Genomic DNA, 22,100 nt, shown 5'->3' with positions numbered 1-22,100 from the left:
ACGCTCCGTCTCCAAAAGAGATTATGTCAGGAGTCCGGGTAGGTAACACGCCCTGACTGGCGTTCTCGAAGATCGCTGGAGAGGCCCCGCTGAGCTGCCCTTTATATAGGGATTGATGTCGAACCTTACTTACGAGAGAGATACGCCGCGTAGCGGCGCGCGCCAAACTATCCCGCCGATCGATACTCGTGTCGTGCGCCGATCGATCTTGTGCTACTATCCGTGCTGCGCGCCGCGCGTCTCCCGTCATACTATTCGTGTAGCGTATGTACGGTCGCGCGCACGTAGCGGACAGCTGACCGCCACAATAGCTGTCGTGTTATCTACTCTGAGAAGGATTTCGCAATTTGATAGATTCTGAGCGAAGCACTTGAGAGCTAATAAGATTGCTAGCAATTCTAGAAAGTTTATGTGGTTAGTTCTCTCATCCGCCGACCAAAGACCTCCCGTTGAATTACCTTCCCAAGCGGCTCCCCAGCCTGTTCTTGAAACATCCGTAAAGATCGTGGCACTGAAGATCTTTGTTCTGATTGGGCCACTTGAGGACATAACATGGCTATGTCACCACTCAAGGTCAGACTGAATTGATCGAGGAACCGTCATCCGAGTTTCAAAATTTCCGTCGTTGATGATTAATCTCAGCTGTTTCTCTCTTTCGAGATTTTTTGAGTAAAGAGTACCGTATGCTATGGCAGGACAGCAGGAAATCCAACGTACCTATAAGACCGGCGAATTCTCTAATAGTACAGCGTGTTTCTGTTTGGAAACGCTCAATCATGTTCTTAATGGCAAGCCGCTTTCTGTCCGGCAAATCTAGAGTAAACCTTTCAGAATTCAAGACAAAACCTAGATACTCGCAACGAGTGGCGGGAATGAGCTGGCTCTTTTCCCTGTTAATAATAAAACCTAGCTTTAAAAGTAGGGAACACGTCGTCTGTACATTAACATGACATTCTCTTTGAGATGCTCCTATGCAAAAGATGTCGTCTAAATAAACTGAAGAGATTAGACCTTTAGAACGAAGGTAGTAACCGGCTTCATTATTTTTGTGAATGCATAAGGACAGGTGGAGAGCCCAAAGGGCAAGCACGTAAATTGATAAAGCTTACCACGAAAAAGAAACCTTAAGAATTTTCTGTCCTGTTGGTGAACAGGAACCAGGAAATAAGCGTCTTTTAGATCAAGCTTAGCCATGAAACAACCCGGGGAGATTAGTTTAACTGCAGTTCTAATATCCTCTAGTTTAAAGTGGAGAGGCTTTATAAATTTATTCAATTTTTTTAGATTGAGGATAAATCTTTTATCTCCGTTAGGTTTGTCCACTAGAAAATATGTGGAAATAAACTGACCCTTACAAGGGGTACATGATTCGATGGCTCCCAGTTCCTGTAAATGCATGATTGCACATTCTAGTTGAGAATATTCAGATTCAGAAAAGGAAGGCTCCGGTGGAACGGGTAATTGTACAGGATGGGAAATGAAGGGTATTTTATAACCTTTAACGCATTGTAGTACAAATGAATCCGAGCCAATCGACTCCCACTCACGTAGGAAGTGTCTCGGTTACCTACAACGCTTCTTATCTCTACGTCTTTGTTTCCTGAGTGGCTGTCTGCGACGCCGACGTAGACTGAGTCGCGCTCTTGTTCTTTTGGGAGCTCGATTGGTGCTGGTTTTGTTTGTATTGACCCGCCCTGTGCTGACCTCGAGGCTTGAAGCCCGTTTGAGATTTCTTGAATCTGACAAACGGGCCTTTCGAGTTAAAAGTGCCCGGCTTATTTTGCTTCACCGGAGGCGGCTTGAGGTCTAGTCTAATCTATGCCATAGTCTTAACCTCCTTAACTTTATCGGAGAGATTGGAGCCATACAGGAACTTGTCCGGGTTGGTACCTTCTAGAGCATCACGAATCTGCTTGTTTAAGCTAGGAGATACGAAGGCTCTTCTGGCGGTTGAAAAACCACGATGGATTTGAGTCATCAATTTCCCCGAATCACATAGCCTACGGAGAAGCTTAATCTTGTCTATTTCTTCATCGATCAGTAGACTGGAAATGGCAGAACCTAAGGCGACCAGAGCAGAACCAACCATGTTTTGTGTTGCCACAAATTTCTTATCTCTCTGGATCAGGGTTGCTGCAGACATAGCTGCAATCTCCGGATTTAATTTGGGCGCCTCGAAGAAACATTTGCTCGATTCACGAGGATATTGGTCCAGCAGGTTGTCCATTTCCTCTTTACCGACCTGTGTTAAAAGCCAGTGGCTCCAGCGAGCCTCCAGTTCCTCTTGGAAGACAATTCTAGCATTTTTAGGCTTGGAAGGGTCGGATCCAAGAATCTCCAGCACTTCCGGCTCGAGGCCTGCCTTCTCTGTGTTCTCCACTTCCTCAGAGGCAGCAATGACTTCGTCTGTACCTGCCCTGAGCTCTTGCAGAGGGGGACAATATTAATATCCCCCTCGCTTTTATAATCTGAGCCGGTGTCAGATTTACTTGAGATAACCTGTACATTCTCACACAGGATAATTTTCCTTATTATCTGTAACAAGGAAATTCAGAAAAGAGAGGTTAGGCAAAAAAAAGAGTCTTTCCTCAGGGGATATGCTCTGCCTAAACCTCGAGGCTGACCGCGGTTCTGTCTCTAAGATCGGACCAAGTCGCCTCATTTGTAATAAAGAGATCTAGAAAGAGAGGTTAGGCGAAAGAGAGTCTTTTCTCAGGGGGTATGCTCTGCCTAAACCTCGAGGCTGACCGCGGTTCTGTCTCTAAGATCGGACCAAGTCGCCTCATTTTATAATATGATAATGCACCGACCTTTATTTTTCGATGATATCGGTCTCGGCATATCGTCGAATAAACGTTCGACCTTTTTATTTATTCAATTTGTAGATCTTCCGCAGTATATCCGCTTTCCCGTCGCGGTCTTCGTGACTCCTTTTCCTATGCTTGGCTATTTCGAAGAATTCAATACGGAAGGAATTAACTTACGAAAAAAAGGGGCTCTTGTGTGTGACTTGCTCGCGCACAAGAAAGACAATGAAAGTATCATGGACGGGCGCCGCGACGGAGGGACCGCGGGGCGCCATCTCTTGCTTTTTGGCTCTAAAGATGTGGCTCAATCTGCCCGCAAGGCGGACTACTACAGTTGTAATCTCGAAGACGAGGCTTGAATATAATCGCGCGAGCCCATAAAACTACTCCTAATAGTGAGAATAATAAAAACCTTAGGAAACCTAGAAGAACTGATATTCTCGGAGACTTGGATATGGACTCAAATCCTCATCAAATGGATGGATCTCGTCCGATCTAAACCACCTACTAACCTAGACACCCCGAGTGATCCACCGGTTGGAAAAAATAAAAGAATGGTGCGTCGTAAGGCCCCCAAAACTGCCGCAGTCTCAATTATGAGCTTAAATAGCGATATCTCTTATGCGGATATTTTAAAGACTGCTAGGGACAAGATATCCTTAGACAACATGGGTATTAAAGATTCCCGAATTAGGCGAGGACTCAATGGGGGAGTCATAATTGAGATCTCCGGCGCTGATGAAGCTTCAAAAGCAGATTCACTTGCCAAGAAGCTCAGGAAAGTTCTGAATGCGACAGCTAGAGTATCAAGGCCCACGGTAAAGGGGGAACGCCGACTGTAGAACTTTGATGATTCCATCTCCCTTACAGAGATCGCAAATATAATATCGGTTCGCGGAGACTTCGATGAACAGGACATCAAACTGGGTGTTGTCCGTCGCATCGCATGAATAACGGCCTATGCTCTATTTGGGCTAAATGCCCGCTGGCTGCGGCGCTTAAGCTGACCTCATCGTATGGGATCAAGATTGGATGGACCGTTGCACGGGTTGAGCTCCTCAAGGCTCGTCCCGTGCAGTGTTTTAAATGCTGACGCTTTGGCCACGTCAAGAACACGTGTGAGTTCCCAGAGGATAGGACTGGTAGCTGGTTTAAATGTGGTTCCCGCGAACACAGGATCGGTGCCTGTGGTGAACTTCCTTGCTGTGTCGTTTGCAAAGACGCAGGCAGGCAACACAACCATCGTTTGGGTTTTGTTAAGGATATACCACCAAGGTCACGAGTTGGTGTAAGTAGGGAAAATAAGTAAAATGGCTCTTTTTATACAAATTAACCTCAATAGGAACAGAGACCCAGGACCTACTCTTGCACCACTCTGAGGAGCTAGGGGCCGCGGTGTGCGTGGTATCTGAGCCTGCCCGTATGCCCGGCTCCCAGCAATGGTTTCGCAGCCAGAACGGCCTCGCAACAATTTATATAAATACCCGGATCGCAAACATCCGGGTCTAAACAGAATTCTTATCAATATTAGTGCACTTGGTCTCAAGATTTCCTGGGCGAAATCTGAGGCGATGTTTTTCGGCCGTGCTCCTGCCTCGTTTTTCGAATTCGAGGGTCACAGGATTAGGATCGCAAGTAGCATGAAATACCTCGGAGTATACATCGACGGGACGTGGTCTTTTAACACGCATTTTACTTACATAGCGGACGAAGTTACTAGAATAAGTAGGGCTCTGTGTGGGATCCTCCCGAACTTGAGAGGCCCAATTGAATGTGAGAGGAGACTTTACTATAGCGTGTCGATTGTACTCTATGCGGCTCCTATTTGGAGCGATGAACTTGCCGGCTCGGAGAGTAAACAGCAAATCTTGCGGCGCGCGCTTCGCCTCGCGGCACTTCGGACCGTAATGGCGTATAGAACGGTCTCCTATGAAGCCGCCTCCTTGTTGTCCAGAATTCTAGAATTCCTCCCGTCTACCTTTATGCGACGTATTTGAAGCGAGTGTATTTGAGACTGCGTGAACTAAAAGAACTGGGAACCTACACCGTCGAGTCGCCTGCTGAGGAACGTGCCGTGGAATGGTTGGAGCTGCAAAGACAGTGGGCTGTCCACATTGACGACGAACGTCTATCGAGTAAAAGGATACGGGCAGCCATCTCCCCGAATTTTGAGTCATGGCTTGACCGACGTACCGGTTTTCTCACTTTCCGAATAACGCAGCTCTTGACCGGCCACGGCTCCTTTGGGGCCTTTCTATTTAGAATCGGAAAGGAGGAAACCCCGAACTGTCGCTATTGCAGCCTTGCCGAAGACACATCTGAGCATACACTAATTATTGGGGCTTGGAGCGTGGCGAGCTGACTGCGGTTGTCGGGCAGGATTTGTCCTTGGCCACGGTCATTGGTTGCATATGCAACTCTCGAGAGGCGTGGTCCGCTTTCTCAGTTTTTGCCAAGAGGGTTCTCCGCCGTAAGGGGGAGGACGAGAGAAGGAGACACCAGGGAATCGAGAACCCTGAGATCATCGCGGGAATTGCGGCTGCGGTCGGGAATGACGATCTTCCCCCTTAATTTGTTCTTTGATTATATGCGCTTCGGATTGATATGTATCTTGCATTGTTTGCGTTCGACACTTATGTGATTTTTTGCGGCGTGCGTTCGCAGTGACCTGTCCGATGCTCTGCCTCCTGGCGGTGCTCCCGGATCCCTGGGGGGCTGGTGGCTCGGGGCCGGTCGGCGTTCGGTGTCTCTCTGAGTTGCCGGGTGGCGCTGTGTTTCCGTACTAACTCTCGTTTGTCTGTCCGGTTTTTCGTGTTCTCTGGTGTGCCTGCGGTTCCTGGTTGTGGGGTCCTTCCGGGGTTGGTCGGCCGTGGTCCGCCTCTCGCTGCTTTTGGGGCTCCGGCCTCATTGCTGTGCAATGAGTCCCGGCAGCCTCTTGTAGGAGCGGGGCGCGGTTGGTCGTCCCCGGGGATTTTATTTATTAGAAACACAATTTTCAATGTATTTCACTTATACAATAACTGTGTATAAGTACGTACAATACTGATATTAAATTTCAGATTGGTCCTTTTGAAATGCCTGCAAGGCTAACTGGAAATATTTATACAAATTTTTTAAGAAATGATTTTATAAATTTGATAGAAGATATTCCATTAAACCAACGACGACAAATATTTTTTCAACACGATGGAGCACCACCACATATTTCTTTAAACGCACGCCGCGTATTGGATACAAATTTTCCAGCGAGATGGATAGGACGTGGAGGTCCTATGACCGGCAAGGTCACCAGACTTAACGCCTTTAGATTATTTTTTATGGAGTACTTTAAAAGAATACATTTATCGAGAAGATATAAACGACCGTGAAAAACTTGAAGGCAAAATTATTGAAGCAGTTGCGACTATAACACCACAAATGATACGAGATGCAGGGCGGAATTTATTAAAACGTGCACAATTATGTATACAATGTAATGGTAGAAATTTTAAACATCTTTTATAAATAAGTATAAAAATTTATTTTAATCTAAATGATAAATTCTGTATTGAATTGTAATTTAAATAATTTCTGTATTCTGTATTCTACTAGTCTGTAATTTTGTAAAGTTACGGCCAGCTTACGTAATCTCTTATCTAGCAATAAGTTTATTTTAAATTATCAAATGTTACATTAAAAATAAATAATTTTATTATTAATAAAATTTATTATTATAATAAACTAAAATGTAATTCAATAGCAAGACAAGTAGAAACATATGTAATTCAAGCTTATTAAATAACTTTATTATTAATTTAATTAAAATTATGTATTTTTATTTTATGTTCTGTTTATTAGCACTTATTAATAAACAAAATTGTAATTCATTAGTTTAATCTGCACATTTTTACCACCAGAATCATCATCCATTTATGATAAAATACATATGACAGTTTTGACAGTTCGATACGTATCACATTTACACAATATTCATGTCTTTTACTCTGCTATTAATATTATTACATTTGATGAATAATTCCCATACATTTTACAATACTAGACATCACAGACGCGCGTTTCGCGCGCGCTATTTAGCTTCAATATTACACACAACTGTTAAAATATGCTATGACAGCCGCTCACGAAGTTAGCGCAGCAACAGAATCAATCAGCATCGCGGAAAAGAGCCAACAAAGCAATTCGAGACTTTCGAGAAGACTTCGAGAAATGCGAGTATCGATTTAGCATGCCTTTTTTAGAAAGGAAAGATAAGAAGCAATTACAACAACGCAGACAATACGTAGTGTTGCGCCCGAGCCAAGACGCCCGGTAGAAACCCGGAAGACAGTCGCAAAGCGCTGCCTGACGACGTGCTTGACGACGGGCCTGTCGTTGTTTGTTGACAGATGTCGGCATTCAGATTCTCCGCCGGGCCTTCGAACTGTACTGACGTGTTCACGAGCCACTGTTACATTTGTTTGATTTGTTCATTAAACCAGTTTTCTTTCATTAGAGAGTCTTTATTCCCGGAAACGGGATAGCGCGCCGCGTTCGCGAGTGAGTGTGTTGTGCGAGAGTGTAGCGAACGCGCGGACGAGCGCAACAATATGCAAAATTATATCAGTTTCGATAATAGAATTGTAAGGTGATATTTGAAGTCCCGCATTGTTGAACGGGAGGAGTCAGGATATATGTAATAAATACATTAGCCAGGGTTTAACGGTAGGAACGAATAACTTTATTCGATATAATCCATTGCTCGGATTCTTTATTACAAATGGTACGCCGGAACGTAATAGAAAGCACGAGCACGACCGATCCCTTCGAGCGACCCTTTCCGACTACTGTTTCGTTTTTCCGAACTCGCCTTCTTTTTGTTGATCGTGTTCGTGCAAGCTCGCGACCGATGCCCGCTTCATGTCCATATATGGTCATATCGTATCCGCTTTATGACCATATATGGTCATCTCGTGGAATCTCATCAGCCAATCGTGGGCTTTCGCAATCGTGACGTATCGGTAGCGCCGCTAGCGCCCTAACTCACGCGGCGATCATTCGGAGCTGCAGGCGCGAGTATTCGCGCCGTCGATATCTTACAGAATTAATGCGCAAAAGGTGCATATATTCGATCGACTATAATTGGCAAACATTGGCAAACACATATTTCTTTAGAATTAATGCGCTTGAAAGCACCGTCACTACTGTGCAATGTGACATGACTGAGCACGCGAATTTCAGACAACTTGATTGGCCAACTTTGAACACTTCTTACTGAAAAACTATTATAGCCTCGGCATTTTGGTATTAGGATTTTCGACTTAAAATGATCTCAGGTATCTGCCATTAACAAGTGGCACGTCAGGTATGGTACACCCTGTATATGTATATAGAGAGGTAAAAGCCATAGTGGTAAGTCAATATTTATTGACTTACACCACTATGGCTTTTACCCCTCCATATGTTTTTAGCATCGTGAAAACTGGCAGTATTATTTCACACATTATTATTTTGACACTTACTATCAATATACACAATATATAATATAAAAAAAATGTTTGTATCATTTTTTTTATTGACCTTGTTGGGTTTGCCACAATGGTATCTCTTTTCAACTTTGAATTTAAAACATTCGATCTGTGGGGCATACCATGTGTTTTGGCGATTTGTCAAAATTTTCAAATATGTCGGTGGTGCGACAGTCAATGGAACTTCGGAAACAGTAGCGCCTTCTTCTTTCAACATGCATCACTAAAAATCTGTATTTCGGCTAATTACCGAGTTTATAAATATTTAATTAAAATTATCTGGGTGAGTGTCACAAACCTTTTTAATCACACTTCATAACTCTTCATATAAACAATTCCATATAAAAACTTTTTATTAACTTATCTATTTCAGCTAAATGCATGGTGTAAAAATAAATAATTAATTACAATTAAACGAATGACTCACAAACCTTTTCAATTGCACTTCAAAAGTCTTCATACGAAATACAAACAATTTCATATAGAGATTCTTTAAAAAAATGTTAATTCTCGGCCAAGTACATACGAATGGATTATTCTCGATCTCAACTGGCCCATTAGCCATATTGAGTATTAACCTTTATAAGAGCACTATAAGAGCCGTTTTAACGTTCGTAAAAAGGCAGTAGAGTTCTATTTTGAGATATCGGGCTATTTACAATTCTATTTTGAAATATCGGGTTATTTATAAATCTATTATATTCTTCAGTCTTTTCTATCCCTATTTTATATATAATTATTTAAGATTTAGTTGATTAGTTCTTAAGTTATAGATAAATGTGTATATACACCGACACACACACAGGCGCGCGTGCGCGGACATTTTTTTAATGCAATTTTCCGACGTTTTAGAACATTGGCCGCATTCAGGCAACACAACTGTTGAGTAAACGCTCATTATGATTGGTTCTTACACTTAGATCCGGAGAAGAACCAAAGGTAAGAACCAATCATATTAAAGAATCACTGACCGCTCACTCAACAGTTGTGTTTTCTGAATGCGGCCATTCAGAACACATTGGCATCAAAAAACTAAAAAAAAAAAAAAAAAAATTCTTCGGTCTTTTCTACCCCTATTTCATAAGAATCAGGGTAAAATCATCAAAAACTACAGAACACATTACACTATTCAATTCAAAATATTTACGAACCTGACATCGAGTGTCTCCAAAGTTTTGTAAAAAAAAGGAAGGGGGCAGTATAGACTTGGCATTCCTTACCTTATCAATATCGTCCTCCCACTCATCACTATGAGCTTTGTCGTTTTTACTCTCGTGTGCAATCGTATGTGCCCGTCGTGGTTGTCTCGGTGCTCGTGGCTGCGGACTACAATTTGGGCTGGGATTCAGGCTAATGTTGGGACTTGGACCTTGACTCAACGTCGAGTCCGTGAGACCGGCGTGCTGCCGACTCTGCGGCCTCGACTGTGGAAGGGATGTCGTTCCCATGAATGATGTTAACGGTATAGTGCAATTTGCAGCGTGTCTTCTCGCAGATGCCCTCCGAGAAGGACATTGCGTCGCCAAATCATAAGCTGCAATCAAATAAACTTCAATTTTATCGAAAGGATAAGTTTTATATGACTATTTTCAAATATATTTTGAAGCTGAATTTTTAAAACAAGTATAATTTATCTTTATTTGTTTCATGTTTTGACCACTTTTGATTATGTTAATAAGACAGAAACAATGTTATTAATCACTCTTGGAATAAGCTAAACTCAGTATGGCCGAAAACATCATTAGATATTATAGATTAAAACATTCATTCTTTGGTAAATATACATAGGAAGTCAGATCTCACTAATTTTATCGCCACTTAAATATGTTGTAGGGAAAGTCTTTCTGAGTAATTCTACGCAAGAAAAAACTCCCGATGACATTGGTTTAAAAGATATAGCAAATTGAAGTTTCGCAATTTTAATGCTGAAGGACGTAATTTGTTCATATATGTGTGTATAGACAATACACATGTAGACGGAGGTAGGTAGAAAGTTGCAAACCCATGTGAAAGCGTACAATAATGGAAAACAACAATTTATGTTTGTGTCATTGTTAAAGACTACGTTGTATTTATACTTTTTAATACAAAATTGTATATGTACTTTTCAATATACTAACTATTCTCTGCTTTAACAAATTATTTCTGTTACTTATGTTAGTTTATTTCTGTTATTACAGATATTGAGCATTTCCACACGATGCAACTTTTCACACAAAGCAAAGAAAGAAGAAAAAACGGATTTCCAACTTTCCACGCGAACCAAGGTCCACCCCTATTCACTCCTGCTTGTGGGGGAGAAGCTACCGCTATAGCTCGTCGTATCATACGGACAGCATTTGGATTTGTTCAAGATGACAAGAACCATGCAGACCGCTCGCAAGTCGACCGGAGGCAAGGCCCCGCACAAACATTTGGCGACGAAGACAACCCGTAAAAACGCGCCTGCCTGCAACCGGTCAAGAAACCGCATCGTTATCACCCTGGAATTGTTGCGCTTCGTGAGATTCGTCGCTACCAGAAGAGCACGGAGCTTCTAATCTGTAAGCTCCCATTTCAGCGATTGGTACGTGAAAGGACTTCAAGACCGATCTCCGATTCCAGAGCTCGGCTGTTATGGCTCCGCAAGAAGCGAGCGAGGCCTACCTCTTTGGTCTATTTGGGGACACCAATCTTTGCGCATTTCACGTCAAGAAAATCATTATCATGCCCAAGGACATCCAGTTGGCCCGCAGAATTCGTGGGGAACGTACCTAAACTGGTTCTATTCAATTATCTACACGTGTACTGCCTATATACCTACACATATCATCAAATTACTTCTCTTAAAACTAATGTTACTTTATAATATCTAAAAAAAAGTATTAAAATTGTGAAACTTTAACTTGCTATTTCTTCTAAACCAATGCCATCCCCCACTTTTTTAATGTAGAATTACTCAAAAAAACCTCCTTTACAATATATTTAAGTAGTGATAAGATCGATAATGTCTGATCTTTTATGCATATTTACATTTTTTTTTCTACCAATAAAATAAACAAACAGAAACAAATTTTCTCTCATCAATTTCAGACAAAAGTGAAACAATCATTTTTTTTTTTAATCAAAGATTTGAAATAAAATAATTTCTTCGCTAGCATTTCATTAATAAATTTTAATTAATTTTTCTTTGAGAAAGTTAGATATTATTTATCTAATCTCTATTACTCGCTTTTCTTCAGAATACTAAAGAATAATTAAATCACTGACGATATTCGTGGCTAAAGAAAAAATATAGCAGAAAACTCGTAAATTAATTATTAAAGAAATTGTAAAAAAGTTTTCAAATTTTTAAAGAAAAATAAATTCCAAGTTGATAAAAGAATTCGTTTCTAAAGTCGATTATATATTACGCTATGTAGCTTATATAAGTAAATATTGTATCAAGAAAGAGAGATATTAAAGAAAAGGTTAAAACAGATAACGAGAAGAGTTAATATGAGAATTATGATCAACGATTATGATCATCGAAATAAATAAGAAGAAGGTTGAAACATTATTTAAAACAATTACATTCTAATTGAGCATCACAGAATCGGTGGTACTCGTTCCTGGTTAGACGAAGTCCGCCAGTTTTTCGCCAAGGATTTGCAGATCCCACTTCATCGTCATCCCTATGCTCATGATCCTTATGCTCGTTTCGTATACTTTTTCGAGTACCAAAATTGTAATGTTTAAGTTGCCAATAGTTGCAAGCTTCATCTTCTTCCTCAAATCTTGTTTCAAAATTCTCCTCATTGTAATCATCATCGTCGTCATCGTCATCATCTTCTGCATCCAACTATTTACAAAAATGATATAAATATATTAGCAAAGAAGTATAACAAAGTTTAACAAAATTTAACACAATATAAAACTAAAAACGTATTTCCGATTACTAATCATCTCCGTCTTCAATTTTTTACATTGAAGTAAGATTTTAAATATTTTTTTGAAAAACAACCAAAATTTTATATATCCGTGTATACAAAAATTTTAATCTTTTTGCACGTTTTCGCTTTTGACACATATATGTGCAATACAATTCAGTCATCAAAATATTTTCTTTCGTTTTCTGTTACTTTCTGCCATTTCTCGGGCAGGTTTCGGATTCTTTTGCGGAAAAAAAAGATGTCAATTTGGAGGCAATAAAAAATCGTCGATCCATTTTCATATTTTAGCCACATCTCGAAAACGCTGTCCAGTCAAAGAATGCTGCATCGATCAGAATAGATGATAATCCGAAACCGCCAAGTCGGGTGAACACGCCATGCAGGAGAACTTCGCAGTCCAAGTCAAAGATGGTTTGAAGAGCAACGTGCGGTCTAGCATTATCGTACAGCAAAATGACCTTCCGGCTTCCTTGTGCAGTCTAGTAAATGACTTTTTCCGTTCAATTTCGTCGGCCAACTGATTCAACTGACGATTATAGCGTTCGACAGTAACTGTTTCACCCGGCTGAAAAAGCTCGTAAAACAGCACGCTTCATGTCCTACCAGATGCACAAAAGCACCTTTAACATGGATGTTCGATTTTGTCCTCGGTTTTGCCATTGATGTTAATGGCTGCCCGGAATCTAGCCACAAATGTTTATGTTTAAAATTATCATACATAATCCATTTTTCGTCATCAACAATTTTCCACAAAAATCCTTTTTATATTGTTTGGCAAGCAATGAAATGTATATGAAAGGCGGCTGATAATGTTTTCGGAAAGTTTATACGGTAGGTATCCATTTTCCGAGGTTCTAAATTTTTCCCATCTCATGCAATCGTTTTGAAACTGATGCTTGATCAATTTTTAACTATTTGTGACGGATTTTCATTCAATACTTTTTGCAAATCGGCCTCCAATTTTTGTGGTGTTCTAGTAAGTACGTGGTTGATTTCTGAATCTATATCAAATATTGATTTCTGACATCTATATCACCAGTTTTAAACCGTCAAAAATCAATATTTGCAAGTATTATGAGCACAATAGCTGATAAGGAACGTTCCTATAGATATATGTATAAGACAGATGCGAATAAGATCTCACCAAATAAGCATCCGCGGATCAACGAGGACATGACAAAACAGTAGCTATGTCATCACTGGGTCGGGGCTATTGAGAAATTATCTCTCTAAGAGCTCGACGCCAGACACCCTCAAGCGGTACTCATAGTAAGAGTAAATCGACTGAGGTACTGCGTAAGGGAAGGCAACGAGAAACCACCCCAATAAAGCTTCCTTAGTAGACTATCATGGTTAAGGCTATTAGAATAAGATAAGTTACTGATCATGGACATCGGAAGACAAGATCCGGCAGGAGAGGAGTATCACAATCAGATCGTAAAGCAGAAAAAATTTATAATGCCATCACGGAAATGGACAGACTTAATATTGACATTATGAGGATCAGCGAAATGCGTTGGACCGACAACAGAAAATCCCTAATAAACGAACATCAGGTATATTATTCCGGTAATACCAATGGAGAACACATATATGGTGTAGGGATGATCGTCAGCAAGCAACTGGACAAATGTGTTACCAACTTTGTCCCCGTATCTGATAGAATACTGTTCATTCAAATTGATTCATTTCCGACCAACATTAAAACTAACATAATCCAAGTATACGCACCCACAGCGGACAAACCTGATGAAACAATAGAAGCATTTTATGAGTATTTAACTAATACCCTAAAAAAATTAAGAAAAAATGAATTAACTTTTTGGTTATCGACAACTTTAATCCCAAAATTGGCCGAGGTAAATGCGGGGAAGTGGTAGGGCCCTAAGAACTAGGAGACAAAAACGAGCGAGGAGACCAAGTATGTGCCTTCGCAACGGAAGAAGTGTTAGTAATCACCAACACTTTTTTCAAATTGCCACGAAGAAGGCTATACATGGAGATCACCCCAGAACGCACCAGGAAATGTTATTAGGAATCAGATCAACTAATACATCATAATCAACGAGCGATTTAGAAATTCGGTAACATCAGTAAAGACATACCCGGGTGCTGACATTAAGTCAGACCATAACCCTCTCGTCGGAACCATATGCCTTTAGGCTCAAGAAAGTCAACCGAAAAATGACCACAAAATACGATCTAAAATAACTGAAAGACGCAGATACAAGCCGAAAGATACAGGAATATATGAATATCAAAATACCTCGGCGAGGAACAGTGAACGATGCGGTGACAGAAATAAACCGCAAAAAATCAACAAAGAGATCTTGAACCAACATCTCCGCTCGAGAAAAACAAAGAAAAATAAGTGGATGAACAACTTTATACTAAACATGATGGTTAAAAGAAGGAAGGTTAAAGGAAAAGACAACGCAAGAAGTAGATGGAGGAACAATGTGCAGAAATAGAGACACTAGGGCGCAAACACGATTCGTTCAATCTACACAAGGTTAAGGAAGCAGCAAGACTGTACAAAATTAAAAGATCTGGATACATAAATGACAGTCAGGGAAAACCAGCAATCGATATGGAAGAGACAAAAACAATTTGGAGAAACTACGTGGCAACAACCTTTGAAGACAACAGGCACACTACCATTTTAAAAAGCACAAAATGCAATACTGGACTATCGATCACCAAGGATGAGGTAGAGGCGCCAATAAAGGCGATAAAGGAAAGCAAGGCCGCAGGACCAAACGACCTCTACTCAGAATTTTTAAAAATAACGAACCAAAATAAACAAAAATGTCTTTTACCATTTTGCGATATTCGTAACAGTTAATAAATTATTAATTAATACGTCTGAACGAATGAGCGCATGGGAAGCGGTAGGCCAGACTCGACAAGCGCGCGCGTGTGCGAGCGGCGAGTGGCGAAGGGTGGGCGGCGCTCGCCCGCACGCGCGTCGCGCTTGGTCGCGCTTGCTGAGGGCCTAAGCAGAATGGCTGTCTTGGCAGTGTTTTATGCCTTAAGTCTTTGTCTTATGTAACGCACAATACTGTGTTAATGTTTCCTGTCTTGTGTAGTTATATGTCGCGTATACTACACAAGACAGGAAACATTAACACAGTATTGTGCGTTACATAAGACAAAGACTTAAGGCATAAAACACTGCCTTAAGGTTATAAGACAGCCATTCTGTTTAGGCCCTGACTCGCCGCGCGCACACGTGCACGCCTGCCAAATCTGACCTCATAGGTCGATACGTTGATCCGCTCGGGAGTTATTTAGGTCCAGTCCACAAGTCCAGTTTCACAAGTGTCGGTTAACTTTTAACTTAACCTTAGATTAGTTGCTTTCCATTTACACTCAAGTGATCTGAGTCACTCAATTATGTGAGTATTTTATACTCAGGTAAGATATGTCATTTTGTATTTACCTGCTCATTTTGGTGACAAAACTATCGCATAATAATACAGGTTCATAGCCTCACTTTCAATGTGAGTCTATTAGATTTATTAAAGCACATGGTCTCGATTGTGGATAAAAACTCAATTGAATCCCACTTGCCAGCATGAAAAAGAACGTGCATTCAACTGAGTTATGACGTCACAAGTGAGAATTATATGAGTTTTGATGTAAATGAAAAGCAACCATTAACTCACTCTTACTCTCTTTCTAAGGGAGACGTTAGAAAGAGACGAAGAGTGAATTAATCTAAAGTTAAAAGTTAACCGACACTTGTGAAACTGGGCTTTAGAGTCAAACTTCAAAAAAGCCAAATATTTGACCCTAAATAACTTTCAAACGGGTAAACATATCGACCTCTAATTTGCGTCAAAATTTTTCTTATTTTATGACCTTCCAAATGATATACTACAATATACGGGGTCCAAAAAAAATTCTAGGTGACCTTGTCCTGTCCTTGGAGACGCCACCCAAGGTCACACTGATAACATTTGTAAATAAATCTTTCTAAATCCTACAACTCTTGTAAGAAACACTTTTCTCGATAATGAGAAGTTTTCCTTAAAAAATGCCTGATGTGGTGTTGGTGTTGGTGTGCGTGTGTGTGTGTGCGTGTGTGGGCGTGTGCGTGTGTGGACGTGTGCGTGTGCGTGTGCGTGTGCGTATGTAGCGTGTGTGTGCGTGTATGGGCGTGTGCGTGTGCGTGTGTGTGTGCGTGCGAGCGTGCGTGCGTGCGTGCGTGCGTGCGTGCGTGCGTGCGTGCGTGCGTGCGTGCGTGCGCATGTGTGTGTGTGGGTGGGTTTAGGTGGGTGTAAGGAACGATATGTCTTGCAGAAAGGATAATTTTTGTCAAGCAACCCATGTTCTCTGATGCTTCGTTTAGGAGCTACGCGACCGCGCATACAAGTCTTAGGTGATATTTATTATAGTTATGAGATGAATTATTTATTTACTGCATCAAGTACGTTTGCAAATAGTTTACAGAAGATTTTCAAAGTTTCTACCCTGAACCTGATTGCATTCTGCGCTCTAGTTTGCCGCAACATGACATCAAATGTTCGATAGAGTCCGATAATCAATGTTATGAGACATCAGATTCTGCTAAAGTTTTATTTCATTTCTACGCACATTATCTAATACGGCAAATCATGCTTTGTTACTGCTAAAATTATGTTAGTATAACTTGCAGCACACAGTTTGCAAAGCCTGCTAAAAGCAGGCTTGGCTATCTGGGTCATAACATATACTTATAAATAATTTTTAGAATATAGCGTATTAAAGGAATCTTAAAACCGTCTGTATTACTGACAAAATTAAAATCTTTGTACTTCAAGTTTTTCATCGCATTAATTTGACAGAATTAAAAATGCTTTTCCATGATTACAGTACATATATCAATGATCCCCGAAAACTCTGATTTTATATGAAAAACCAGAAATAATTACAATACAGAATTACAAATTTTCTTATCTACTTTTATCTCAATATGACATCTCAAGTTGTAGACCTGTCAACTCATCATAATATACAACATGTACTTCATATAACAGTTGCACAGTTTGTTCAAACGTTGAACACAAGTTTCCTGTGTCCGTGAAGTTGGCATATCATTTTCCAGCAGATCATTGTCGCATGCAGTCGAGTTCTATAGTTCCTAAAACTTTTTAGTAATAGTTCTGGTGATTTTACAAAAAAAAAAAACAATCAATCGAAAAAATTATTTGCTATCTTCCCGTAGCACATTATTTTCTAGCAGATCAAAAATAAAAGGAAGTTCTTCTTGCATATAGTCGAGTTTCTTTTCAGTGATAGTTCTAGTGACTTTGCCAAAACAAGTCCATTGAAAAAATTATCTGCTAGGTTTCCGTAGCATAGAGTGATATGCTGTATGAAATATCGAATCAAGAGACACGGTAGTGTCTCGCGCCAAGTACACGCGGAGCGAGACCGACCGTGACTCTTTTACGCGACGCGACGGGTTGCGAGTACCCGAGATGGTGAGATCTCGATAACGAGTGAACGGATCAAGTTCTAAGTAGGCTTAATCGATAGCTTGGGGTCCAATTAGGGGGGGGTTTCTCTCATAATATTCCGCCACGTGCCTTACGAGCGGAGATATTGCGACGCAAAGTCCAAATGTGAAAATTTATTTTTAAGATACTCCTCCTCCTCCTAACGCCGCGATCTATCAGAGAAACGTCACTTTCACTTTTTCGACGCTGGCGGCGCAGGTATCGCCAGTTTCGATATCGCGCGCGTATTTCAAAATTAGGTCGATAAACTTATCGGTCAGGAGGAAGATTTCTATTTAAGTAAAAATTAGGTATCTATATAATAAATATTGAGTCAACGGAAAAGTAGGTTCTTTATGCTTGGCAGAAAGTGCCGCTAGGGAATTTTTAAGTCGATTCTTATGAATCAAGCTTGAATTTGATGTCTATGTATCCCAGGTTGCCGATGACAAGGTCCAGATAGTGCGCTTTATAGTTTTCGGTGTCCAGGTGTAATAATACGTTGAATTCGATGTCTACGTGTCCCAGGTTGCCGATGACGAGGTCCACATAATGCGCTCCGTAGTTTTTGGTGTCTACGTGTATTAATATCTTGAATTCGATGTCCACGTGTCCCAGGTTGCCGATGACGGGATCCAGATAATGCGCTTCATAGTTTTCGGTGTCCAGGTGTAATCGTACGTTGAATGCGATGTCTAGGTGTCCCAGGTTGCCGATGACGAGGTCCACACAGTGCGCTCCGTAGTTTTTGGTGTCTACGTGTATTAATATCTTGAATTCGATGTCCACGTGTCTCAGGTTGCCGATGACGGGATCCAGATAATGCGCTTCATAGATTTCGGTGTCCAGGTGTAATAATACGTTGAATTCGATGTCTACGTGTCCCAGGTTGCCGATGACGAGGTCCACATAGTGCGCTCCGTAGTTTTTGGTGTCTACGTGTATTAATATCTTGAATTCGATGTCCACGAGTCCCAGGTTGCCGATGACGGGATCCAGATAATGCGCTTCATAGTTTTCGGTGTCCAGGTGTAATCGTACGTTGAATTCGATGTCTAGGTATCCCAGGTTGCCGATGACAAGGTCCACATAGTGCGCTCCGTAGTTTTCGGTGTCCACGTGTCCCAGGTTGCCGATGACGAGGTCCAGATATCGCGCTCCGTAGTTTTCGGTGTCTAGGTGTAATAATACCTCGAATTTGATGTTCACGTGTCCCAGGTTGCCGATGAAGAGATCCAGATAGTGCGCTTCATAGTTTTCGGTGTCCAGGTGTAATTGTACGTTGAATTCGATGTCTAGGTGTCCCAGGTTGCCGATGACAAGATCCACATAGTGCGCTCCGTAGTTTTCGGTGTCTACGTGTATTAATATTTTGAATTCGATGTCCACGTATCCCAGGTTGCCGATGACGGGATCGCTTCATAGTTTCCGGTGTCCAGGTGTAATCGTACGTTGAATTTGATGTCTACGTGTCCCAGGTTGCCGATGACGAGGTCCACATAGTGCGCTTTGTAGTTTTCGGTGTCCAGGTGTAATAATATGTTGAATTCAATGTTTAGGTGTCCCAGGTTGCCGATGACAAGGTCCACATATTGCGCTCCGTAGTTTTCGGTGTCTACGTGTATTAATACCTTGAAATTGATGTCTAGGTGTCCCAGGTTGCTGATGACGAGATCCACATAATGCGCTTCATAGTTTTTGGTGTCTAGGTATATTAATAACTTTAGATCTGAATGGGTGCGTTCAGCCGATACTCCGCTAGCCTAGCAATCGTGAGCAGTTGCTCGTTTTTGCTCGTTTCTTCTCTTTTTAATCCAGTAAATCAAAAAAGAAAAAACGAGCGAAAACGAGCGACTGCTCACGATTGCTAGGCTAGCAAAGTATCGGCTGAACGCACCCAATGTAGGACACGTAGATATCGAATTCGAGGTATTAATACATGTAGACACCGAAAACTACGAAGCGCACTATGTGGACCTCGTCATCGGCAACTTGGAACACGTGGCCATCAAATTCAAGGTATTAATACACCTGGACACCGAAAACTATAGAGCGCGCTATGTGGACCTCGTCATCGGCAACCTGGGACACCTAAACATTGAATTCAAGCTTGATTCATAAAAATCGACTTAAAATTTCCTTAGCGGCAGAATTAAAATTATGTCATGACATAATAAAAAACGCTGAATTAAAATTATGTCTAGACATAATAAAAATTGGACAAAAATTATGTTTAGACATAATAAAAATTGGATGAATTAAAATTATGTCTGACGTAAAAATAATTATCAAAAATATCGATACCTGAAGATATCGGTACATATACAGTTGCGAACAACATTCAGTAAGACACGCAAATAAAAATAAATAAAGAATTTTACAGTTAACGACTTATTAACATTAATCATGCTTTATTGCGATTATGTTTTATGTTGAAATTGAAAAATATATACAAGGTGTACAACTAAAAGGGTTACAGATTATTATTTTTAAAAAACTGAGCAAAATATTAAATTGTTGTTTTCTTTAGAAATAATAGTCCGTAACACTTTTAGCTTCATACCTTGTATTATATACGGTTTATGAAATTATAAGATATATTGTTTATAAGATTAAGTTGCGTAACACTACAAAAAGGCGTGATATCCGTACAAAATTACCTTTTTAAAAAAAAGGTAAAATGAGCGCCAAGTACACGCATAATAGTGTATATGTATTATGTTGTTACCCTGTTATGTTGTTACCTCGAAAAAAACAAAGTGGTAGTATTATACCTCCAAATAGCTTTATCCTGTACATACTGTTTATACAATGCGTAATATACTACAAAAAGGCGTGATATCCGCACAAAATTACCTTTTTTAAAAAAAGGTAAAAAAAGGCGCCAAGTACACGTATAGTAGTGTATATGTTGTTACCTAAAAAAAAAAAGAAAGTGGTAGTATTATACCTCGAAAAAACCTAAGTAACAAGTGGTAGATCTTTATATCTCGAAAAATCTCGAAAAAATCTAAGCAGTAGTATCTTTATTTCCGAAAAATTATAACCCAAGTGATACACGTCACAAAATTATGTTACCTTATCAAAAAGAAGAGTCGCGCTTCAAGTGATCTATTACAATTACAAAAAGAAATGATATCTCTTTAAGTTAAAGCGCCAATTACAGAGAGAACATGTATATTGCCTCAAAAAATAATTGTTGCACTACATTGAAAAATCTTTACATTGTGTCAATTAGAAAAGAATGTATAATAACAATTTTATAAGATTAAAAAATTTTATTTAAATTTAACAAGGGAATACAAGATATTTAAATACAAAGTTATTTACATGTGTATTTTTTAATGGCCACAAAGAATTACAGAAGTAACAGTACAAAATAAAAATATTTTATTAAAATACATAAATTTTTCTTGTAAAAAAACTTGGCGCTGCTAGACCTCGAAATTTTAAATAAATAAATAAACTTATTCTATACTTAATTATAAGCCGCATTATCCGCCGTCCGCGTAGTCACGCACACCCATATCACTCACTCCCACATCCACGCTGATAATCATTTAATATTACTCCCATTGTATTCTTCTCTGAATTATTTTTATTTATTGTTGTTTTTATTTATTTAAAAGGTCTAGCAGCGCCAAGTTTTTTTACAAGAAAAATTTATGTATTTTAATAAAATATTTTTATTTTGTACTGTTACTTCTGTAATTCTTTGTGGCCATTAAAAAAGACACATGTAAATAACTTTGTATTTAAATATCTTGTATTCCCTTGTTAAATTTAAATAAAATTTTTTAATCTTATAAAATTGTTATTATACATTCTTTTCTAATTGACACAATGTAAAGATTTTTCAATGTAATGCAACAATTATTTTTTGAGGCAATATACATGTTCTCTCTGTAATTGGCGCTTTAACTTAAAGAGATATCATTTCTTTTTTGTAATTGTAATAGATCACTTGAAGCGCGACTCTTCTTTTTGATAAGGTAACATAATTTTGTGACGTGTATCACTTGGGTTATAATTTTTCGGAAATAAAGATACTACTGCTTAGATTTTTTCGAGATTTTTCGAGATATAAAGATCTACCACTTGTTACTTAGGTTTTTTCGAGGTATAATACTACCACTTTCTTTTTTTTTTTAGGTTTCCAATTTACCTAAAATATTTTTCAAATAGTTCTGAACATATTTATGCGTTTTCTAAAGAGTTCCCGGCAATAGCAATGTTGTATGATTTTTTAAATAAATTAATACCGCCCGAGTACTTAGAGAGAATAGTGATATGCTGTACGAAATGTCGGAGTTCTGATTTATCTAAAATATTTCTCAAATAGTTCTGAGCATACTGAAGCATTTCTACAGAGTTCCCGACCCTAGCAATGTTGTA

The 22,100-nt window shown here is 39.8% G+C and overlaps 1 protein-coding gene and 1 pseudogene across 12 annotated transcripts in view; one reads left to right on the top strand and one right to left on the bottom strand.

The window, feature by feature from the left end:
* Spir (spire type actin nucleation factor) overlaps window positions 1-22,100 on the bottom strand; it is a 270,912-nt gene that overhangs the window by 100,072 nt on the left and 148,740 nt on the right. For all 12 annotated transcript variants that reach the window (XM_077426518.1, XM_077426524.1, XM_077426526.1 and 9 more), the window contains 2 exons: window positions 11,864-12,131; window positions 9,532-9,845 (listed from right to left, as the gene is read on the bottom strand). In XM_077426518.1, coding sequence (XP_077282644.1) covers window positions 9,532-9,845; window positions 11,864-12,131 — 582 coding nt within the window. The remainder of the gene's footprint in view (window positions 1-9,531; window positions 9,846-11,863; window positions 12,132-22,100) is intronic.
* On the top strand, window positions 10,470-11,400 carry LOC143908753 (histone H3-like; annotated as a pseudogene).

Source organism: Temnothorax americanus, unplaced genomic scaffold, assembly GCF_048541705.1.
Source record: "Temnothorax americanus isolate GAGA-0224 unplaced genomic scaffold, ASM4854170v1 Scaffold114, whole genome shotgun sequence".
NCBI classification, from domain to species: domain Eukaryota; kingdom Metazoa; phylum Arthropoda; class Insecta; order Hymenoptera; family Formicidae; genus Temnothorax; species Temnothorax americanus.
This window is presented reverse-complemented; position numbering and strand designations above follow the sequence as displayed.